Source organism: Bombus huntii, chromosome 1, assembly GCF_024542735.1.
Source record: "Bombus huntii isolate Logan2020A chromosome 1, iyBomHunt1.1, whole genome shotgun sequence".
In the NCBI taxonomy this organism is placed as follows: Eukaryota; Metazoa; Arthropoda; class Insecta; order Hymenoptera; family Apidae; genus Bombus; species Bombus huntii.
In genome coordinates, this window is record NC_066238.1 from 13,614,550 (window position 1) to 13,633,227 (window position 18,678).

Consider the following 18,678-nt stretch of genomic DNA (forward strand, 5'->3'; position numbering starts at 1 on the left):
TTTCGTAGTTTTTACATACTACCAGAAAGGAAATTTCTAATCTGGTACTATCAACTGACACGAAATATAATATAATTGAACCTAATTATTTAATATATAAACGTAATAAATATAATAACATGGAAATTCTTTTTAGAACCACTGTATATTTATTGCTAGACCAGAAACTGTCAGCCAGTAGTTTGAAAGTTACGTGACCAGTAATGTTTACCTTTGATGACTTAATTCGTTGAACAAAGTATATTTTCATTAAGTGAATATCAAAATAAGACTATAATTATTAAACTTTTTAATTTATCTAAACTAGATAATTTATTTATAATTGTGGAATTTTTTCTACTGTGAAAATATAAAAAGAAAAGGTATGACATTGAAATATACCGAAGTTCAAATTTAGTTATGAAATGTTAGTACTACTGAGTACAACATATCTACGGGGCTTTCACGAGCGATCGCACGGAGAAGGACGGTCATTACAGAATTGGCTGTAGATAGGAAAGTTCGGCGTCGAATGGAGAAGAAAATTCCTTTGTTGTGTTTGAATTTGTTTACGGCGTCTATAATCAGCATTCTCCTTATGAAATTTGCCGTTTCTATACAGTAAGTTCGGTGAGTCAAATATCCTGGTGTGCTTCTCAAAATATTTCGATCAACATTTCCAAGTTGTGAAAATGGCGGATGGGTAACTAACAATGTGAAAAAATTCTCCTTCTTATCTTTGAAGTTCTGCGTTGCTTTCAAAGCTCATCGTGCATGTATTTATTTAATTTTATGCACTTTTTTGTAATTTTTACCTATTATATTATCGTTAAGAACTTTTTTTTGCTTTAGATTGTTTTTATCGTGTTTCGGAAAGTACAAGAAACGGAAGCTTATTATCGCTTTGTTATATCGAGTGCAACAAGCAACGCTAAATTTACTTGTGGAATTGTTCATACGATTTAGATACGTTCAAAAATTTCATTAAATATTATTTATTTAATAAAATCAAACATATAATAAATATAGTAAATACGTTTAAAATATATGAGATAAAATATCTTCTAGTATTACTACCGTATTAATTTTGTACAGTTTGATTCGCTAAGGTTAGTATTTTTAACTTACGATAAAGGAAAATAAATTTAAACATTTATTTTTCTCCCTTTATACATATATGTAGATATTGTATTATATTATTATATTAAAAATTATGTAATATTGAACTCTAGTAAGACAAACATGATATGATTTCCTGCAAAAATTAATAAATAAATATAAGAGAACAATTAGGAACTTCAAAGTTAAGAAACAACACATTAGACGTAATGGTTAAAATAATATTGTTGAAGATTAAATAAAATTAAAATTTAATATTTATTTTATAGTTACAGTTACTGTTTGTTATAAGAGGTTTATAGGTACAGTATGGAAAAAATGATGTATGTTGCAGGATCTTAGGCAACTGAGTGTGTGTTAGGTGACAGGATCAGGTATCAACATCATCATGGACTTTAGTACAATGACATGGTGCAATTGACTCCTTTCCCGCTTCTCCATTTTATTATCCTTCGCTGATGGACTGTTTGCTGCACGGTCATCTTTGTTTTCATCGACTTCTTATCTTTCATCGTACATTTTAACTGAGGGTGAAGAAGGAAGAGATTTCTCAAGTATCTAAAGAGAAGGTAATGCTTCATACAGTAATGTAATAAAATCTAGCTCATAATTGTGGAGGGAAGTGTTGTGATTTTACTACAGGCTCATTTAGTTCTTCGTTATCTTGGAACATTCCAAGATGGTTGTTGAGAGTTAAGCACCATTTTGCATTTATAATTCACAAAGAAAATATATTTTCTTTTCATTATACGTTCATGCTATCTAATGAGAAATGGTAAGTAATTAATAAAATAGTAACATTGGGAACAATAAAGTGACCAAAAGCAAACTATTACATAGAAATGGAGAACATTTTACATATTTGCATGACTGCCTTTTTTATATGTTCTTCATTTTTTTAAAAGTATTGATCACCACATGCACCCTGATATTATAAACTTACCTTAATAAAATTTAAAAACTGATAATTTTTCTCGAGATATACATATCATGAATTTGAATGGTACCGAATTAAGTACATGAATAAATTCAGTAAAGAGATTTAAAAAGATGATTATCTTTTATAAATACTGTTTCTTATATAAATGTATATCTTTCTGTTAAAAATTAATATAGATAATTATAATCGTGGATTCTGCTCGTGTTGCATAAAATTGAACTCAAAGTTTATATTTGCCATCTAAAACATATACATTTTTTTTTTTGGTAAATCTTTGTTTCATTATATGCACTTAAATACCTTGAAAAACTTAAAAATGTAGCAAGTATGATTATTTGATTAATTTATTATACATGAAAGGTAGGTAAGTTTATTCGTACAAATTTATGCATAAATAAAATATCTATATTTTGCAAAGTTCAAATTAAAGTGCATATTTTATATTCACACAACTATTATTACTTACAACAAAAATTCTGAAAATGTAGGAAATAATTAAGAGATTTAATAGTTATTTATTTTTACCATATAAGCTAAGTTTTGTTATTTATTATTGCTGCAAAATGAGTAGCAAGAAACGTTCAAATCCAGTTAAGACAAAATGGAAATCGCGTGAAAAGGGCATTTAGATATAGATCGTGACTTTTACATAGTATATTCCACTGAATACAATAAGCTAAGCGGAGCGCAAAAAAAGCCGGAGTGGGATATCTGCTGCATCCGCCTCTTCCCCTGATTCTTTGCTGTGAAGTGCATATCTCTTGCAAGGTCTTTGAAAGCTGGGAGTCATCGCCTTCTCATTGAAGTGCATTTCCGTTGCATGTTCTACGTGGACACGGTGGTCATCGAATTACTCTACAAAAAAGAATTTTCCTAACACTCTGTCCTTCCTGTCGCATACTTTACGCATTGCACCGGTTTACGAAGTGCAGTTTGTTTCCGTTGGTTTAAGGCACGTATCCATTGAACGAGAAGCGCATCAATAATGACGTAAATTTCTACTCGGCACCGTGGCGTCGCTAAGTTCTAGAAGCATAATTACGATATTAGTTTCTACGAATTTGTAATAAATTAAACATTACGTTAATCGTAAAACAATTATAAAACAGTCTTTTATAAAAAAAGAACCAATCTGATTACTCATTTCTAAACGTCAAACGCGTAAAACATACCTACATAACTACTTGAGAACTCAAAACAACGTTCTGGTACTCGCCAAACTTATTATTTATGGTGAGAGTTCTTTATATAACAAATCAAGAAGCAATTGTATTAATTAACTATCACTATCATGATCGTTTCACTACGTCGCAAGAAGTGTTAATTCTGGTGCTGAGCGACGAGAAGAAACGCACGGATCGAATATAAACATGGACGATGGCAATCAATTATTTATTCTGTCTACACTACAGTACACCGTATTACTGACGACGTATAATCAGATCGTGTATACAACACGAGAGTGTTTCGCTACTGATTGCATCGCTGGGTCTTTTATACTTGTCGATATATACTTATAATAGTCATGCTAATGCTTTCTTAACCTCGTTTATTGAGCGGATCGAAACTTTGGAATTTTTCATAGGATTCGAAACTTCTTTTGTTTCACAAATACATAAGTGTAATTGATCTAGAATATAATAAACTTAAAATTAAGATGAGTACTTAAATTTTCAATGAACATATTTTTAAGTTAAAAAAGATAAGTATAAGAGAAGTTTCGAATCTTTCATATAAAAATCGATTTCTATATTTCGATTTTATAAGATTTTTCTTATAATACAGAAAATGCAGAGAGGTAAACGACCGAGAGAGAGAGAGAGAGAGAGAGTAATCGTTATAGTGATGGCGACAAAGAGAGAGAAACACGTGTGTGCGACGTTTTGGTCGCTGTGAATGCTTGTAAGTTGATACAGCTACAGTTCAGGTTGATCGCATAAAAGCCTGACGAATGGAATCGAGTCCCGTTTGTTTCGTTGGATCCCTTTTTCTTATTTATATCGTATCTTTACGACCTCGTCCTTGAACATGCAGCCAGTCTTGAATTACGGCGATTTTGTACCGATACATCGACCTCTCCTATTCCCTTCTACTGTTTCCGTAAATCTCACTATGAAAAAAAAGATGAAAATTTAGATAAGAAAGCGAATTTATTACAATTTATATTTATAGTTTAAAAGCGAAGATGAACTTGCGGTTCAACACGGAAGTGTAACTTGGACAAGAAAAATATCAAATTTTAAACTTTATTTTTTATAATATTAAATCTGATATGGTCGAAGTACTTACATCTTGTACATAGATTTACGTTCAGGGACGTATCTAGAAACAGGCTTTTAAATGATAATGGCCCCTTCAAGGGAGCTACCCTTAACAGAGTACAAAATTCACATGTACTTGTTTAACAATAGCTGAACTCATTTCATTCAATTTAACTTTGAGTAGACCACTATTGCGTTATTCATTTTTTCGTTAATATTAACAATATGTGTCTGCGTTTAAATTTGCCACGCGATGATTCACCAGAAGTGAAGTACATACATCAAACGCAACAAACTCATCGTACATTTTTCAGCGAATGCTTGAACATTTTATCTGAAATTGTGTTTAAAATTTGAAAAGCTTAAGGTGTTAAAAAGTTTTCTGAACGGTTTTATCGAATCTCCAATATGTGCTCGAAGGATCTGGTCCCTGGTCCTGACGGAAGCTCGACGTATCGCAGTTTCACGAAAAAGACAAAAAGAAACTAAAAACGGAGAAAGAAACGTTTGAAATGCGCGTTCGTGATTCCTTATGGATTTCCTTTCTCTCACGACATCATGGACGCGTCACCGCTGTTTGGATGGAACCTGAGATGGATACTTGCCGATTTACCCTCATCGTTGTGTATTAATTTTTCCATTGATCTATGTCGACGAAGAAGTTTCACGACAGGCAACGATCTTACTCGAACTACGATATATCGATTGTTGTTTAGGTTTGATCCTGATGGATGCTCGAGTGTCAGAATATTAACTTTCTAATATGACGAAATCGTATTATGACAAAATCGGAATTCTTTATCTCTGGGATCAAGAATTGTCATAGAAAATTGCATTGCTTGTATTGGTATGAATTCAAAATTACCTTATAATAAGCAAGTACAATTAAGTTCCATTAAATCTAATGTAACTGAAAACGTGATTAAATTTAAGGCACTCGAGCTAGATGGTTTGAGAGAACGAGTTAATTGTGACAAAATCTGCTGCGGAGTTAAGAACCCGATTTACGTGGAATTTCATCTGCAGACTGCTGACTTGATAACGCAGTTTCAAGGATTCGCTAGACTTTCCTACTCGCAACTGGCGCTCTGGAATTCTAGGTATCTTTGTCCTTATGCAAGTGAAATATCTTAAAAATGAAGTCGACGCAGTGTATAGGTCTCCATAGATAATTCCACTCTCCTAGGAACCTTGTATCCCATCATTAGAACGTTATTTTATAATATCATAAACTTACTGAATTTTACGACATACCTTTTTAAAACTTATATTTTAAACTAATCGTGAGTATAAACGTGAAATGCGATACCGATGTAGTCTTAAGGATTGCGTTTAGAAGGTATTCACGCTGCATTATCAAAGTTTGAATCTACCGAGGATTCTTGTTCTCTATTTTTAGAACGCTGTCTGGTGGATTTCTGAAACGGAAGACTGCGTTGAATTTGAGGTGACTTCGACATTATAAGTAATAAAATCGATAATCTTTGTTTATAGTTCGATTATAAATTTATGTTAAATATTCATAGTTAAGCATTCCCCTCTTCTTTTTTCTTTTCTTTTTTTTTTCTTTTCTTTTCTTTTTCCTTCCCTAACAGAAAAATCATGGTCTCGTAGTTACTTATTATCTGCCAATTCGTTTTTTAACATTTTTCACTCCCACTGACACACGCCTTACGTCCTTTCAATTGTTTTAATAATATTGCTGATGGCAATCGTTGAGTTTTTGTTTCGTTACTGTTGTGTCTTCATGCTTAAAAGAAGAACATTTTATCGCAGATGTGTTGTTACTCCTCGCTACTTGACTACTGATTTACCTAAATAATTCGTGATAGCAAAGCTTCTCGATAAAAAAGAGCACTGCTTGTTAAAAAGGGAAATAACATTTCAATAATAGCGAAAATGTTAAACGGTTGTTTACAAGTCTCGATTTATATTTAAACACATGGTAAATAGTGGTCACCTAATAACGATAATAATTGTTTCATCGTGGGAGAAGGGTGATTTACGTTTGGTAAATATGAGAGGCGAAACTTCAGGATTGCTACTTTCAGGTCGTGCAGACTATAATCACTTAAGAAGAGGCGAATAATAAGAAACGTCATATCTCATGTGAGCTTTATTACAGATGAACGAGCCTACTCTTGATTTCTTAATGGATTCTTATATATTATTCTACAAATTCTATTTCATTTCATTTATGCTTGCAAATGAGATCTCTAATTGATATTTCTTTGTAAATATTTCTATGCATATCTGATATTCCATTATCTCTATTTTAATTAACTTATTCACATTCAAGCTGATTAACTATTTCCACGCTTGCTGTAATAGCAGTAATACTAAAATAATTGGATCTTTTTCAATGACTACGTAATATTTGCAATACTTTACGAATCGACGATCGTTTATTTATCGGTCAATGTTTACGGATTTATGATCGTTACATGAATCATGGGAAAGTCAGTGGACGTGGAGTCTGTTAAAACAACAAATGCTTGCGGTACACGTGTGTGGAATTTGCTCTATTCTCCTACGGAACGTCCGGGGTTATATTGCTTCATAAACAACGACCGGCTGGTGAAAAAAGCGCACGGTAGAAAATAGAAATAATTCTGTTACTTCATCGGTGATCGACGTAATCATTGCGCGAAAAAAGACGCTGTTTGAATTTATTCTCTGTCTTTGGCAGTTCCGTCTTTTTGTATAATCTTCGAAAAATAGACTAATATTCATCTCTTTTCCTTTTTCGTTGGATTATTAACTGAAAAATAATTTAATTATTTTACTAATCGTAATTTCACGAAGTAGTTTGTACTTATATCGAGCCATGGAATTAGTTTAGACTGTAATTCAATTGGAGAGTAGGGAAAGCAGGAAGACTTTCGAAATCTAACAATTAGGATATCATGAATTATTTTCCATTACATCGTTATCTTTTATAAAAATAATGAACATGTAATTTATTCTCTATATGTATACACTTATTCCATGCTATTTATTCTTTCTTATTTCACTAAATAATTATCGCTGCTTTGCAACGCTGGAAATTAAAGAATAACCATCTTTTTTTAAATTCATTAAATGAGAGAGAAAACAGGTTAGATAAAATAATGAATATTCTTTTTAATCCAGTTACATAAAAAGTGAAAACATCACACTAACGATATCTTTGCTAGCTGAAGTATAGAAGAAAATCTCTCAAAGCGATGATATGAAATTGATAAGATACTGAGAACAATTTTCCGATTATTTTTTATGGAAAATGACAGGTTTTAAGCAGGCCTGATCGTCTTCGAACGGCAACGACGTTATAAAACTGTCCCTTACACGTTGTAGGGCAGCGAGAATCTAGAAAGGTCAGAATTGATATTTCAGAATGTTTTATTCATTCGACACAGACTCGTTGGCCGGTTATTATTCATGCTTTTAATCGATTCGTGGAGAAAGACCCTCAGGACTTGTACTGCATTAGTCGTGATAGCTCGATAACAATGCATTACAATAGTACTCATATACTTCTTAATCAGTTAACTGAAAAGGAAAAGATGTTTTGAAGATGGTACACACTTTATACAGATTTTATCTTAAACTCTATAATTTCTTCTTTATCATATAACTTCTAAATCTTATATCTATCTTAAGTTCCGTATGTAAATTATTCTTTGCTTTTTAAAATACATTTAATATACATGAAGTACCTTATATTATACCTATACGTAATAGCATTCTATCTCGTATCTTCTCAGGTTCTTATCAATCTACTTATTTTGACAGTGGTACATGTAAACTCCGATGTTTAATCAATTTTGCAACTTGGTTATATCGTGGAAGCTATTACACCACGCTACGATAATACAATTCAACAATCATTAAATCTGAAATATTCGAAAGCCTGCCAGATTTACGAAACCTTTTAAAACCCATACGCGATACATACAGTAGCTTTCATGATATAGCGAAAGAGTACGTTTGTCAGTGTAAACCACTGGTATTCAGCTATTTCATTTACCAATAGAAGACCTAAAGACATTCATTGTTACTTTAACAAATTAGAAAACAAGATTTATAATTTTCATATGGATTTTATTTTATTCTTTATAGAAAGATAAACATTTCTTCATGCAGCTGTGGTCGAGGATTCAGGACCAGAGTCAATTTCTTTGTTCTGACATAATTGCTTTGCCTTCTAACTGTTCTATGACTTCAGCGTATGTCTCTTCTCTGCATAATGAAAATCAGCAGTGATCAGCAGTGTTCAAACACCGAGTAACCACTCTGATTAATATCCAATAACATACAGACTCATACATATACAATATAAAGTTACATGTTCAATAGGAACCGATTCAGGGCATGTATTCGTGCTGATAGAAGCTCTCGTTTCTTATTTTTTTCCGGCTTTCTGACTGGGTTTCAGTTCTCTTATTCGACTCCTCGGATGTGTAAATTTCGATGCCTGGCCAATTTTACGATTTCGTAAGGTCGTAACGTATCGTGGAGGTTACTGTACCTGGAATAATCTTACGATCGAGGTCGTGTGCAATTACAACTTCGTGTCGGTGTTAGAAGACTCTCGGTTTCCGGAATGAATTACTTGAAACTGGGACGGCGAACACGCGACTTCGAGACACGTAAGCCCTAAAAATAAGAGGTGCGATAAAACCTACGTGGAGAGCGTGCAGTTGATGGAACTCGAATACCGAGATCGTAAATCAGGCAATTAAAACATACTCATTGACGTAGTCGCACACAGAGCCTTACGTATCATATAGTCATAAAAGTCACAAAGACCATTTGCAAATTGGTACTTAAAATGTCACGAATTCGCTAATTAATAGATTGCAATTAAACACGTTTCTGGAAGCTGCTTGTTAGACTGCACATATATCACTTTTTAAACATATTGCCACCAGAAGAATTGCTCAGGACTTCTTCAAATACATATGTAAACTTTAATGTACATTTAAGTTAATGGCAATTGCCATTTCGATGCTACCAAGTATACATATGTATGATGATTCTTGTGTGACTGAAATTTTGTTTACCTATGAGCGAAAAAATAATCGTCGATCGGAATTTAACATGCCTGAAGAAACAAAATTGGCATTTAGTATAAATCAGTTATTTGGCGCCATAAAATTCAGACACATTGGTAAGCAGCTACGATAAAAATGAAAAAGTATAACAATTAAAATTAATATTTATTATCAGTCTATAATTGATCCGTATCCCAAAATGGTTTTCGTTGCAAAACTTACTATCACAGGAACGAAGAGTTCTTAAACCGATAGTGGATGATTAATTAAGTTTCCTAATTATTTCCCTAATTCCGTCAGGAACAATTGAAACTCGTTAGGAATCGAATTTGTTTCGCCAGATGGGTATAATCGAGAACAAGGTTGAAACGTAAATACTTAGGATTCTTTGGTGGTTGAACAATAAGATGGAATAGATACGATCGATGTAACCGTCGAGGCTCGTGTGCTGCTTGAAAGTTTACGAGATTGATGATGCTGTCTCTTCATACCTCGAGCAAATCGCGTTTCCCATGCCTGTTATGTCTCCTGGAATTCTTGGAAATAAAATTGGCCATCTCCGCGCGCCTTAATCGAATGGGGAACCGACATTGTTAGTTTCTCGAGTTTGGTGATTAATGTCTCGTATCTAAATCGAATCACCAAAATTTTCTAGATTTGGAATTGCTTCGTACTTTACTTGCGCTGTCTCTCTAAAATCGATAAATTTTTAATTCCCAATGTAAACATTAATAAAATAATATTAACGGCGAAGGAGAATTAATTTTCCGTGTTTGAATGGAATTATGAGATTTTTAGATCTTAAATTATTAATATTACGTTTCATATGGTATTTTCACTGTGGTATAAATTTCCATACGGATAAATTTGGCATTTCTAAATATTAATAAAAGGCAGGAGAAGGGACAATTAAAAATTGAAGAATTAATATTTCCAAATTTTCGTATCGATAAATTCTTAATTCATCATCGTCAACATTGATACAATGAAATTGAATAATTAAGAACTATTATAAACGTAGAAATACAGTATTATACCTCGAAGCTAATACCACAAGTATTGTACCAACAAATGAATATAAATTTCTACATGTACATAAAGGCAATGACAATAAAAAAATATGAGGAACAAAATATTCCTTCTAATTTCAATGACCTGTCTATGAGTTTCATTTAATTTTAATTTCGGTTTTTCGATTTGGTTACAGATTCCCGAAAAATATTTGAAAATGAGTGTCATAATTAGACTACAAAACTTGGCATGGTCCGCAAACGCTCTGGATATTCGCCAATTCTTCAGAGGCTTGAGCATACCGGAAGGAGGGGTGCACATCGTTGGTGGTGAGCTGGGAGACGCTTTTATTGCTTTCAGGTAAAGAAACAAATGTCTATTAATATTAATCTATTCAGACAAAAAGATAACAGGCGCGTTAAATTAACTAGACATAACAAAAAGAACCATTTACCATTTAAAATTATTTTTAAAAAATAATAACAGGATATTTCTCGTTTATACAAATTCAAAAATATCTTCTTCAAAATACATTCGCTTCATACAAATTAAATGCGATGTAATTTGCAGCACCGACGAAGATGCTCGACAGGCGATGATGCATGATGGCGGCAAGATCAAGGAGATGAAGATAAAGCTGCTGCTGAGCTCGCGGACAGAGATGCAAAAAGTGATCGAGGCAGCACGACAACAGACACTGAGTTTGCAGTCTTTCATGCAAACAGCACCAGTCGCTGTTGCACAGGTTGTTCAGAAGCCAGGGTCTCCTGGCGAACGAAGAGAAAAAGAAAAGGACAATGATAGCGAATCCAGCAAGGATCGCAAGGACAGGCGAGACAGGTCGCGATCTAGGGACAGATCTCGATCCCGTGATCGTGATAGGGATAGAGACAGACGAGACAGAGATAGAGGACGGGATCGTAGACGTCGTGACAGAAGCAGATCGCGAGATAGAGAAAGAGACAGAAGAGATAGGCGTCGTCGTCGTGATAGATCCCGATCTAGAGATCGTACGCGATCTAGGGACAGAGATACTAAGCGTAATTCCACCGGAGAGCGTCGGAAGGATGCCAATGATGATGATAACAATGATGTAGTTTGTGTAGGACAGTTTCATAAAGATAAGCCCGTGGCTGGTGCGAAGAAACCATTGGAAAATGGTATTTGGGAGGTTCCACCGCAGACACAGATACAGGCAGCCATGTTGGCACCTGGAATCTTGGGTGCAGGAGTGGCAGCACTATCACAAGATGGAGAACAACGCTCTATGACATTTGGTAATTCTGTAATCGGACAACCATCGATGCTTCAGCAAGGCCAATTTCCTATAAATGGAATAAACGGTGTTGGAAGTTTGATGCAGTCACATATGCAAAGTCTTAGTCACACTGTAGGTATGGGTCCATTGTCTCAGAATGTAGGTGGATCAAGCCTACCTAGCTTAAGTACAGGAGTAAGTGCATTGAGTAGATCTAAAGAGCCTTGGAACCAAAATGATCAAGGCCGAATGGATTCAATTAGGTTCCCTGGCAGATCAGGTCAGTTTGGAACTGATATGTATGGTTCAAATGGTTCTCTGAACTACAGGCCAGGAATTAGACCAAACAATCCTTTCCTCAGCAAGGTACAAGAATTGGAAGGACGCCGAAATCCACATGCTTTTCAGTCAAACAATTCTCAATTTAATTTTGACAATGACAGACAAGGAAACCGTAGCTCGACGAACAGCTCCAGGTTCTCCAATGAAAATAAGAGCAGTGGAGGTGGACACTGTGTGGAGGTTCGTAACATGCCATTAAGTGCCACGTACAATGATGTTCGTCATGCCTTTCAGGGTATTTATATCAGGAAAGACGGATTGAAGTTGATCAACGATAACCACGGGAACCGCGTTGGCATCGCTTATGTTAAGTTCAGCAAGGCTGAGGGTAAAGAACTTGCTCTAGGCACGACTAGATTCGTCAGAGGATCAGAAGTGGAGGTATTACATCTTGATGAAAGCATCTTCGACAAAGCGGTAGACTCTTACTCCCCTGAAAAAGAAAGAGACCGTGGAGAAGATGGAATAGAAGATGTTAGATCCTCTACTTGTATTTTATTAACCGACCTACCATCCTTCACTAAGGAGATGGATATAGCCAAATTGTTCCACGACTGGAAAATCAATGACTTGTTCATCACTAGTACCAAGGAGTCCGGAAGTGTTCAATGTATGGCTTACGTGCAATTCGCCAGAATAGAGGACGCGAAGGCGTCGGTGAATACGTCCTTGAAAATTGGCAATAAAGCCGTAACCGCGACCGCGATCACCGAGGATAAGTTTGCTCAAGCGAAGCGCGACCACGAGCAGAACAGTATGAACCAAACCGCCAGCTCGGATTGTATTATCATGCGAGGTCTCCCGTTCCAGACAATCGACCGTGACATTCTAGACTTCTTCTCTGACATCGGTATCGTACCCCATAGAATACACATGTTACTCAATCAAAATGGGAAACCTGCCGGTGAATGTTTCTGTGAATTCGATACAGCAGACGAAGCTCTCAGAGCCACTGCAAAGAATGGTTTGCCTTTCGGGAAAAACGTACCAACCATAGAGCTGGTTCCGCGAGCTAAGATGTTAGAAACCTTAGGAATGGTGGATCCACAGATCATGGAGACCCAACAGCAACACTTTCCACCATTACAAGAGCAACGACCACGGTTCTCTGGACCTATGAATCATCTACCCCGTTTTGGTAACTCTGGATTTGGACCTAGATGCCCCCCTGGCTTAATGGGTATACCTAGACACATGTTAGGCCGACATCTAGGCTCCATGGATTATGTTGAGGGCTTTGGCAAACCTGGCTGTGTATTATCCTTGGAGAATGTTCCTTTTAAAGCTGATATTAACGAGATTATTGAGTTCTTTGGTGACTTTGATGTAAAAAGAGAGAATGTCATACGTCGATATAATGAGAGAGGTATGCCTACAGGCGATGCTAGGGTAGCATTCGCGTCACCTAGTGAAGCACAAAGAGCTCTAAGAGAGTTGAAACATTGCAAGATGAGAGATCGTACGATATACATGAAGCTAGCGTGAACAGGTCTTATCGAATATTATCGAATCTGGGTTATGTCCAGAGTCTCCGGAAAAATCAAAAGGAATCCAGGAGAGATTGATCATAAATTGAGCTTGAAGAAATGAAAAGATAAACAGTATAAAAGATGAGCGATAGATGAACTGATTATATTTGTCAGTTATTAGATTTTTATGGGAACAATAAAGATACGTCAAAAACGATCAGAGGGGAGAACATGCTTCGAAAAGACGACAGTTCTTCGTGGATGGTGTATGATATTCATTTAAAAAGAGTTGAAGATATTTTTCAGTCACCTGCGACCTTTTTTCATTCGTTCTGAAATTTTTATGTATGAAAGACTGCATCGTTTTAAGAACATAAATTTGAATCATTCTTATTTCTTATCTCACCTCAGTGGTCGTTCTTTATGTCATTGACATGATTCTAAAGAATATTAATCTTTAGCGAAAATATAGTTTAATTCTGATCGAACAGAATGATGCGAAGATTTGTAATCTACAAAACCTCAGCAATTAGCAATAGCATAGGCAATTTTCATTCTCGATTGTTTTACGAGAAGATATTCTTTCCTTTTTGTTATTACGGTTTAAGTTAATTTGTAACTTATTGACTGTTTAGTTTCTTTCTTATATGAAAGTCGGAATAAGATCATCTCGTAACATTTCGAAGAGACAGACGTTGTATTCCCATATCCATTAAGACTTAAGGAATGTAAATATAATGTAAGCTATCATTGATTTTAAAATTATTAGATTATGCCCTAACATTTTTCTTAGCACGTAATGTTATCGCCCAGTATACATGTTTTCGTTTATCTGATTATTATAGGTTTCCCTAAACAAAGCGCAATAAAGAGTACAATAAAAGACATTCATGCATGTATAGAGTAAACAGAATTTTCATCGTTATCACGAACTTCTCGATGATATTAAAATAAGCGCATTACATAAAAATACAAAAAAAAAGTACAAAATTCGAGTATCAAGAGGGCTTGCGTAAAAATAGATATAAAAATTGTCTTCGAATAAAAACATTCATTAAGAAACATCATATTTTCTACAACCAATTGTGTATGTATATTTACATGTGTATACTGCGTTAAATCAATTTGTATATAGATTATACATAAACGTACATTAATACATCATAAATAAATTCATCGCAATTCACATAGATGTAAAATAATATTTATACGGCGAATTTATTGACAAGATATAGGTGTACTTAAATTGTTTAGTTTGCTCTATGTTTTTGTTCGACGTAAGCACTTTAAGACTTCAATAAATTTATATTTACAGCGACATAACGGAGTCAATTTTATATCAATCTCCTTTAACTTTCCTTTTATTTGAGAAGTATAAGCGAACAAATTTGTAGGATCTTAAGAAGCACCAAATCAATTCAAATATATGGACCACCTTGTTTAAGAGTTAGTAGCATTTCGTGATTGTAGATTACAAAGTCGTACAAACCATGTAAACTCGCTCTAAAATGGTGAAATTTAGATATGAAATTATTAGAAAAAATTTAAAATCAATTCAGAGTTATACTAACTTGAAACTACGGGTCGCAAATCGGCAGTAAGTTAATCCAAACTCGTAGGCGTCATCCAGATTTATTTGAAAAGAGCACTTCGACGCTGCGAATCTTTAATTTGCAGTTTCTTGACGCTAGCTTTGAAATTTTAGAAACCTCAAATTTGCTGATCTAATTTGAGGACCCATATTAATTCTCAGTTTCTTCTACAACTTTGAATTTATTTCACATGACTCCTATGAGCCTATAGTGCTTAACCTTCACGCGAATAACGTCGTAATCATCTGTAATATCTATAACCTTTTTTTACATACTCTCGCTATTACTATATTTTCTTTATATTCTCGCAATACTCGCTATTTGAAATAATCGTTATTAATTTCATCCTACCATATTTAACATGATTTAATTATATATATTATATTTCATGGTATACTTTACGAATGCATTAATAGTAGCTTTGTAAAGGTTCACCTTAAAAATGTAAAATCTATTATTTAGTTGAGTAATTTTGTTATCATTCATCTTTCACACAACTAGTGCAATTGGGTTTCTATCCATTCTATGCAAACACTTTCACAATCTCGTCGTTAGTGAAAATAAATGTGGTATAACGAGTAAATGGTGTCGAACTGCTCTTATCAAGCATCAGATTATCGATTTTTAATTGGAAGGACTGGATAGGATCCCACGTGATTATTTGTGCTAAATGTGCTGTGGCAGATCAGTGCTGCCTAAATATTGAATCACAAGCTATTTCTGTGACTTCTCTCCGTCTAGGCTCGTAACTTAAAGTACATACAAACGTGTTTGCGTGCGTTCAGCTCTAGAAGGTTCACCTGCAATGTATGCTATGCATGCGTAGGACACAAAGTTATTCGTGCACTCAGAAAACGTGACAATGTCACTAACGAGTCGCATAATGTTTGATAACAACTATTATTGACTAAGCTTCTTTTCTTGATCAATCTCTTCTATTTTATTTCTCCAATAGTTACATTAGACGATGGTGGTAAATATATTTGGTTTCTAAATTCATTCCTTTTTCCTTCTAAAAATAAATTTCTAGAATAAAAATAATATAGTTTATTTTACTAATCGATTTTAACTTTGAAATGTTTTTTCACATATATACCTGCTACAGTAGTGTAGCATTATAACTAGACTATGGATGTTAATGTATTTTTGGGAAATTTAAATATCCAACAATACGTAAAATACATATAATAAAAGTACAGAGAATATGCACAGTAGAAGTTGAAATACATATCTATATATATATATATATGTACATATGTATTTAGTTTTCATTTCCTTAGTTGTATTCATAAAAATACGAACTAGCATAAACATCCACAGGCTAATCGTGACAATTAATACAAATTTTTTATTTCAAGAGTTCATAGAGATTTTTCACATTACCTTTCCATACATTATCGATGAGGAGGTTTGTCAAAGTATACGTATTTGTTATGTATTGTCATAGTATGTTGAACCATTGATCAACCATTGATCAACATTGCCAAGATTATTTCCGTGAATAATACTTCTTTCAATAACGTTTATCGGTCGAGTTAGTCGGAATTAAGCATGCTTCAGGATTTTTATCACGTGCGCGCTATTGGCTTGTCCTGCAAGAGGTGTGTACGATCTAAAGTACTTAGATTTACATAACGATGATGCGACGATTCGATGTCAATCACGATCACGATTTTATGGTGTGGCATTGCGGTGTTATATCAGTCGCTTGTAAAGGTCACAAAGGCATCAGGCAAAAAATTTCGAAATACATTTTTAAACCTTTACCAATAATGATAGGTTAACAAGTATAAATATTGTAACTTTATTATAGCATATTTGTAATTTATTTTCTTTTATAATTAGCTACTAATAGAAACAAGTGAGATTTGTTATAACTATTAAGAAATTTATGATATCGACATACTTTTGCAATAGGTAAAATACATACAGGCCATACGTATAGGCCAGATATGTCTGAAGTACCTACTATAATGCAGAAACAAATTTCAAAATACATTAACATTCAATCCATTTGAAAGAACTTACTCATTCTTTCGTTTAAACTGTGTTGTTGCTTTTGCCAGAAACTTTTGTTTTAAACTCTGTTGGAATTTGTTCAAATTAAATTTTTATTGCGAATATCTCAATGTATGTTTTAAAAATATCTAAGTGACGCTTATGCGCATAATTTCAAGCCACGCAGAGAATGAACTGGATATTTATGAGCGTATTCAAAGAGGAATGCAACAGAGTCTGGCTTCAACCTTCGCCATTTATCGAGGCATTTATTGAACCGTTAATGATGGTTTATGGGGTGCGTTTCACGGTAAAGAAGAAATTTCTGTTTCATTTGCCTCTGCCGGTATGAATTTATGCACATTGTTAAATGATATATTTATGTAATGTGCTCCAGGATAGTCGAGCAACGTTACCGAGAATATCATTTGCTGACTCAATCGCGCGTAAAATATTCAGTTGTCATTGTTACATTGGATGCGATTTTTGTCTCTTTTTATTAGTAAAAAGATGTGTGTAAACATTCAAATTACTTTTTATAAGTTCGTTTATCTAATGATTATTAATTCTGATTAAGTTTATTTCATTATTTGATATACTGTTTTACATATTATCATTACACAGGATACGACTTTTAATGTGTAAATATTTCAATTACCTTATAGATTACTATGAATGATTATTAATTTCAGTTTATTTTATTTCACTATTTGTTATACTCATTTACATATATTATTAATATTAATGCATTTTAAATATTGGTGAAAATAGTTGTAATCCTTAACCATGGTATTTTATTTGGAATTTACTGAAAATTCCAGTCTTTTCTCAAACATGTATTAAAGATGTATTTTTTAATCTTGATGTTCCTAATCTTACACTTATCTTCTCTATTTCTAGATTGTCCAGTTAACATACAGATGTGTATTGCTACTTACGTGACTGAGCATATAAGATTTATTCAGCTTTCAAGAGGGAAAGATAGATATTAGATTTAAATAAAGTCCTTAGCAACTTAGACAAACGATCATCTTAATAATAGGGTTCACATACACATACTTATGTATGATATATATACAAGACCGCGAAGAAATCGACGAATTAACCTCATTCTTCAATGACCCACCAAAGAATCTTTTCTTGTTTCTCCGATACTGGATGATCCAGCAATATCAATCTACATTGCCGAACGTCCTAATTCACTATGATTACCATTATAATTACATGATCGATAGAGGAAGTGAACCATTAACCTTGTTCGATTTGCTGTGTCTACAGGAAGCCTAAATTTAACGTTTCCGAATTCGTATTGTTCCACACGTGAATTACAACGACTACACTAACATCATCCCACCTTTGAATTGATGTATCATTGTTGTCACTATCATGGATTAACTTGTACTGTTAGAAATCGACCGAGTGTCTCACAATAGAATGTAAACTTTGATTTATTATAATGATGGTAGAGCCCCTTAGTGACGAGAAACGTGCATCTGAAGTACTACATTTATTTACTTATAACCAGATTTATTCATTTGTTAACTCTTGTATTAACTCTTTCGTCAGTATTATTTAAATTCTTATGAAAAAGTAGAATTTTAAATACAAATATGTATATAGTAGCGAACATATAAATAGGGACAAATTTATATTAAAATTTTCAACGTAATTTA

General features: G+C 33.9%; 1 protein-coding gene and 1 long non-coding RNA gene across 7 annotated transcripts; one reads left to right on the plus strand and one right to left on the minus strand.

Moving 5' to 3' along the window:
• Nucleotides 1-154: 154 nt before the first annotated feature.
• Nucleotides 155-14,738, plus strand: LOC126864207 (uncharacterized). 6 transcript variants are annotated; one of them, XR_007689099.1, is made up of 4 exons: nucleotides 155-609; nucleotides 1,433-1,667; nucleotides 5,016-5,146; nucleotides 5,233-5,661. XR_007689099.1 is itself a non-coding variant. In XM_050615296.1 (4 exons), exons 3-4 carry the CDS (start codon nucleotides 10,564-10,566, stop codon nucleotides 13,429-13,431), a joined length of 2,658 nt encoding a protein of 885 aa, XP_050471253.1. In that variant the 5' UTR covers nucleotides 155-600; nucleotides 1,433-1,667; nucleotides 10,543-10,563; the 3' UTR covers nucleotides 13,432-14,738. The 6 variants fall into 6 exon arrangements, 2 of the variants coding, with proteins under 2 accessions (XP_050471253.1, XP_050471244.1); XM_050615296.1 differs by lacking the exons at nucleotides 5,016-5,146; nucleotides 5,233-5,661 and adding exons at nucleotides 10,543-10,706; nucleotides 10,917-14,738 and having other exon boundaries at nucleotides 155-600; XM_050615287.1 differs by lacking the exons at nucleotides 5,016-5,146; nucleotides 5,233-5,661 and adding exons at nucleotides 10,543-10,706; nucleotides 10,917-14,738 and having other exon boundaries at nucleotides 157-609.
• Nucleotides 14,142-17,034, minus strand: LOC126864376 (uncharacterized). The gene is made up of 3 exons (XR_007689152.1): nucleotides 16,391-17,034; nucleotides 14,987-16,033; nucleotides 14,142-14,918 (listed from the first exon to the last, which is right to left on the minus strand). It is a non-coding gene; the product is annotated as an uncharacterized LOC126864376 (long non-coding RNA).
• Nucleotides 17,035-18,678: the final 1,644 nt, after the last annotated feature.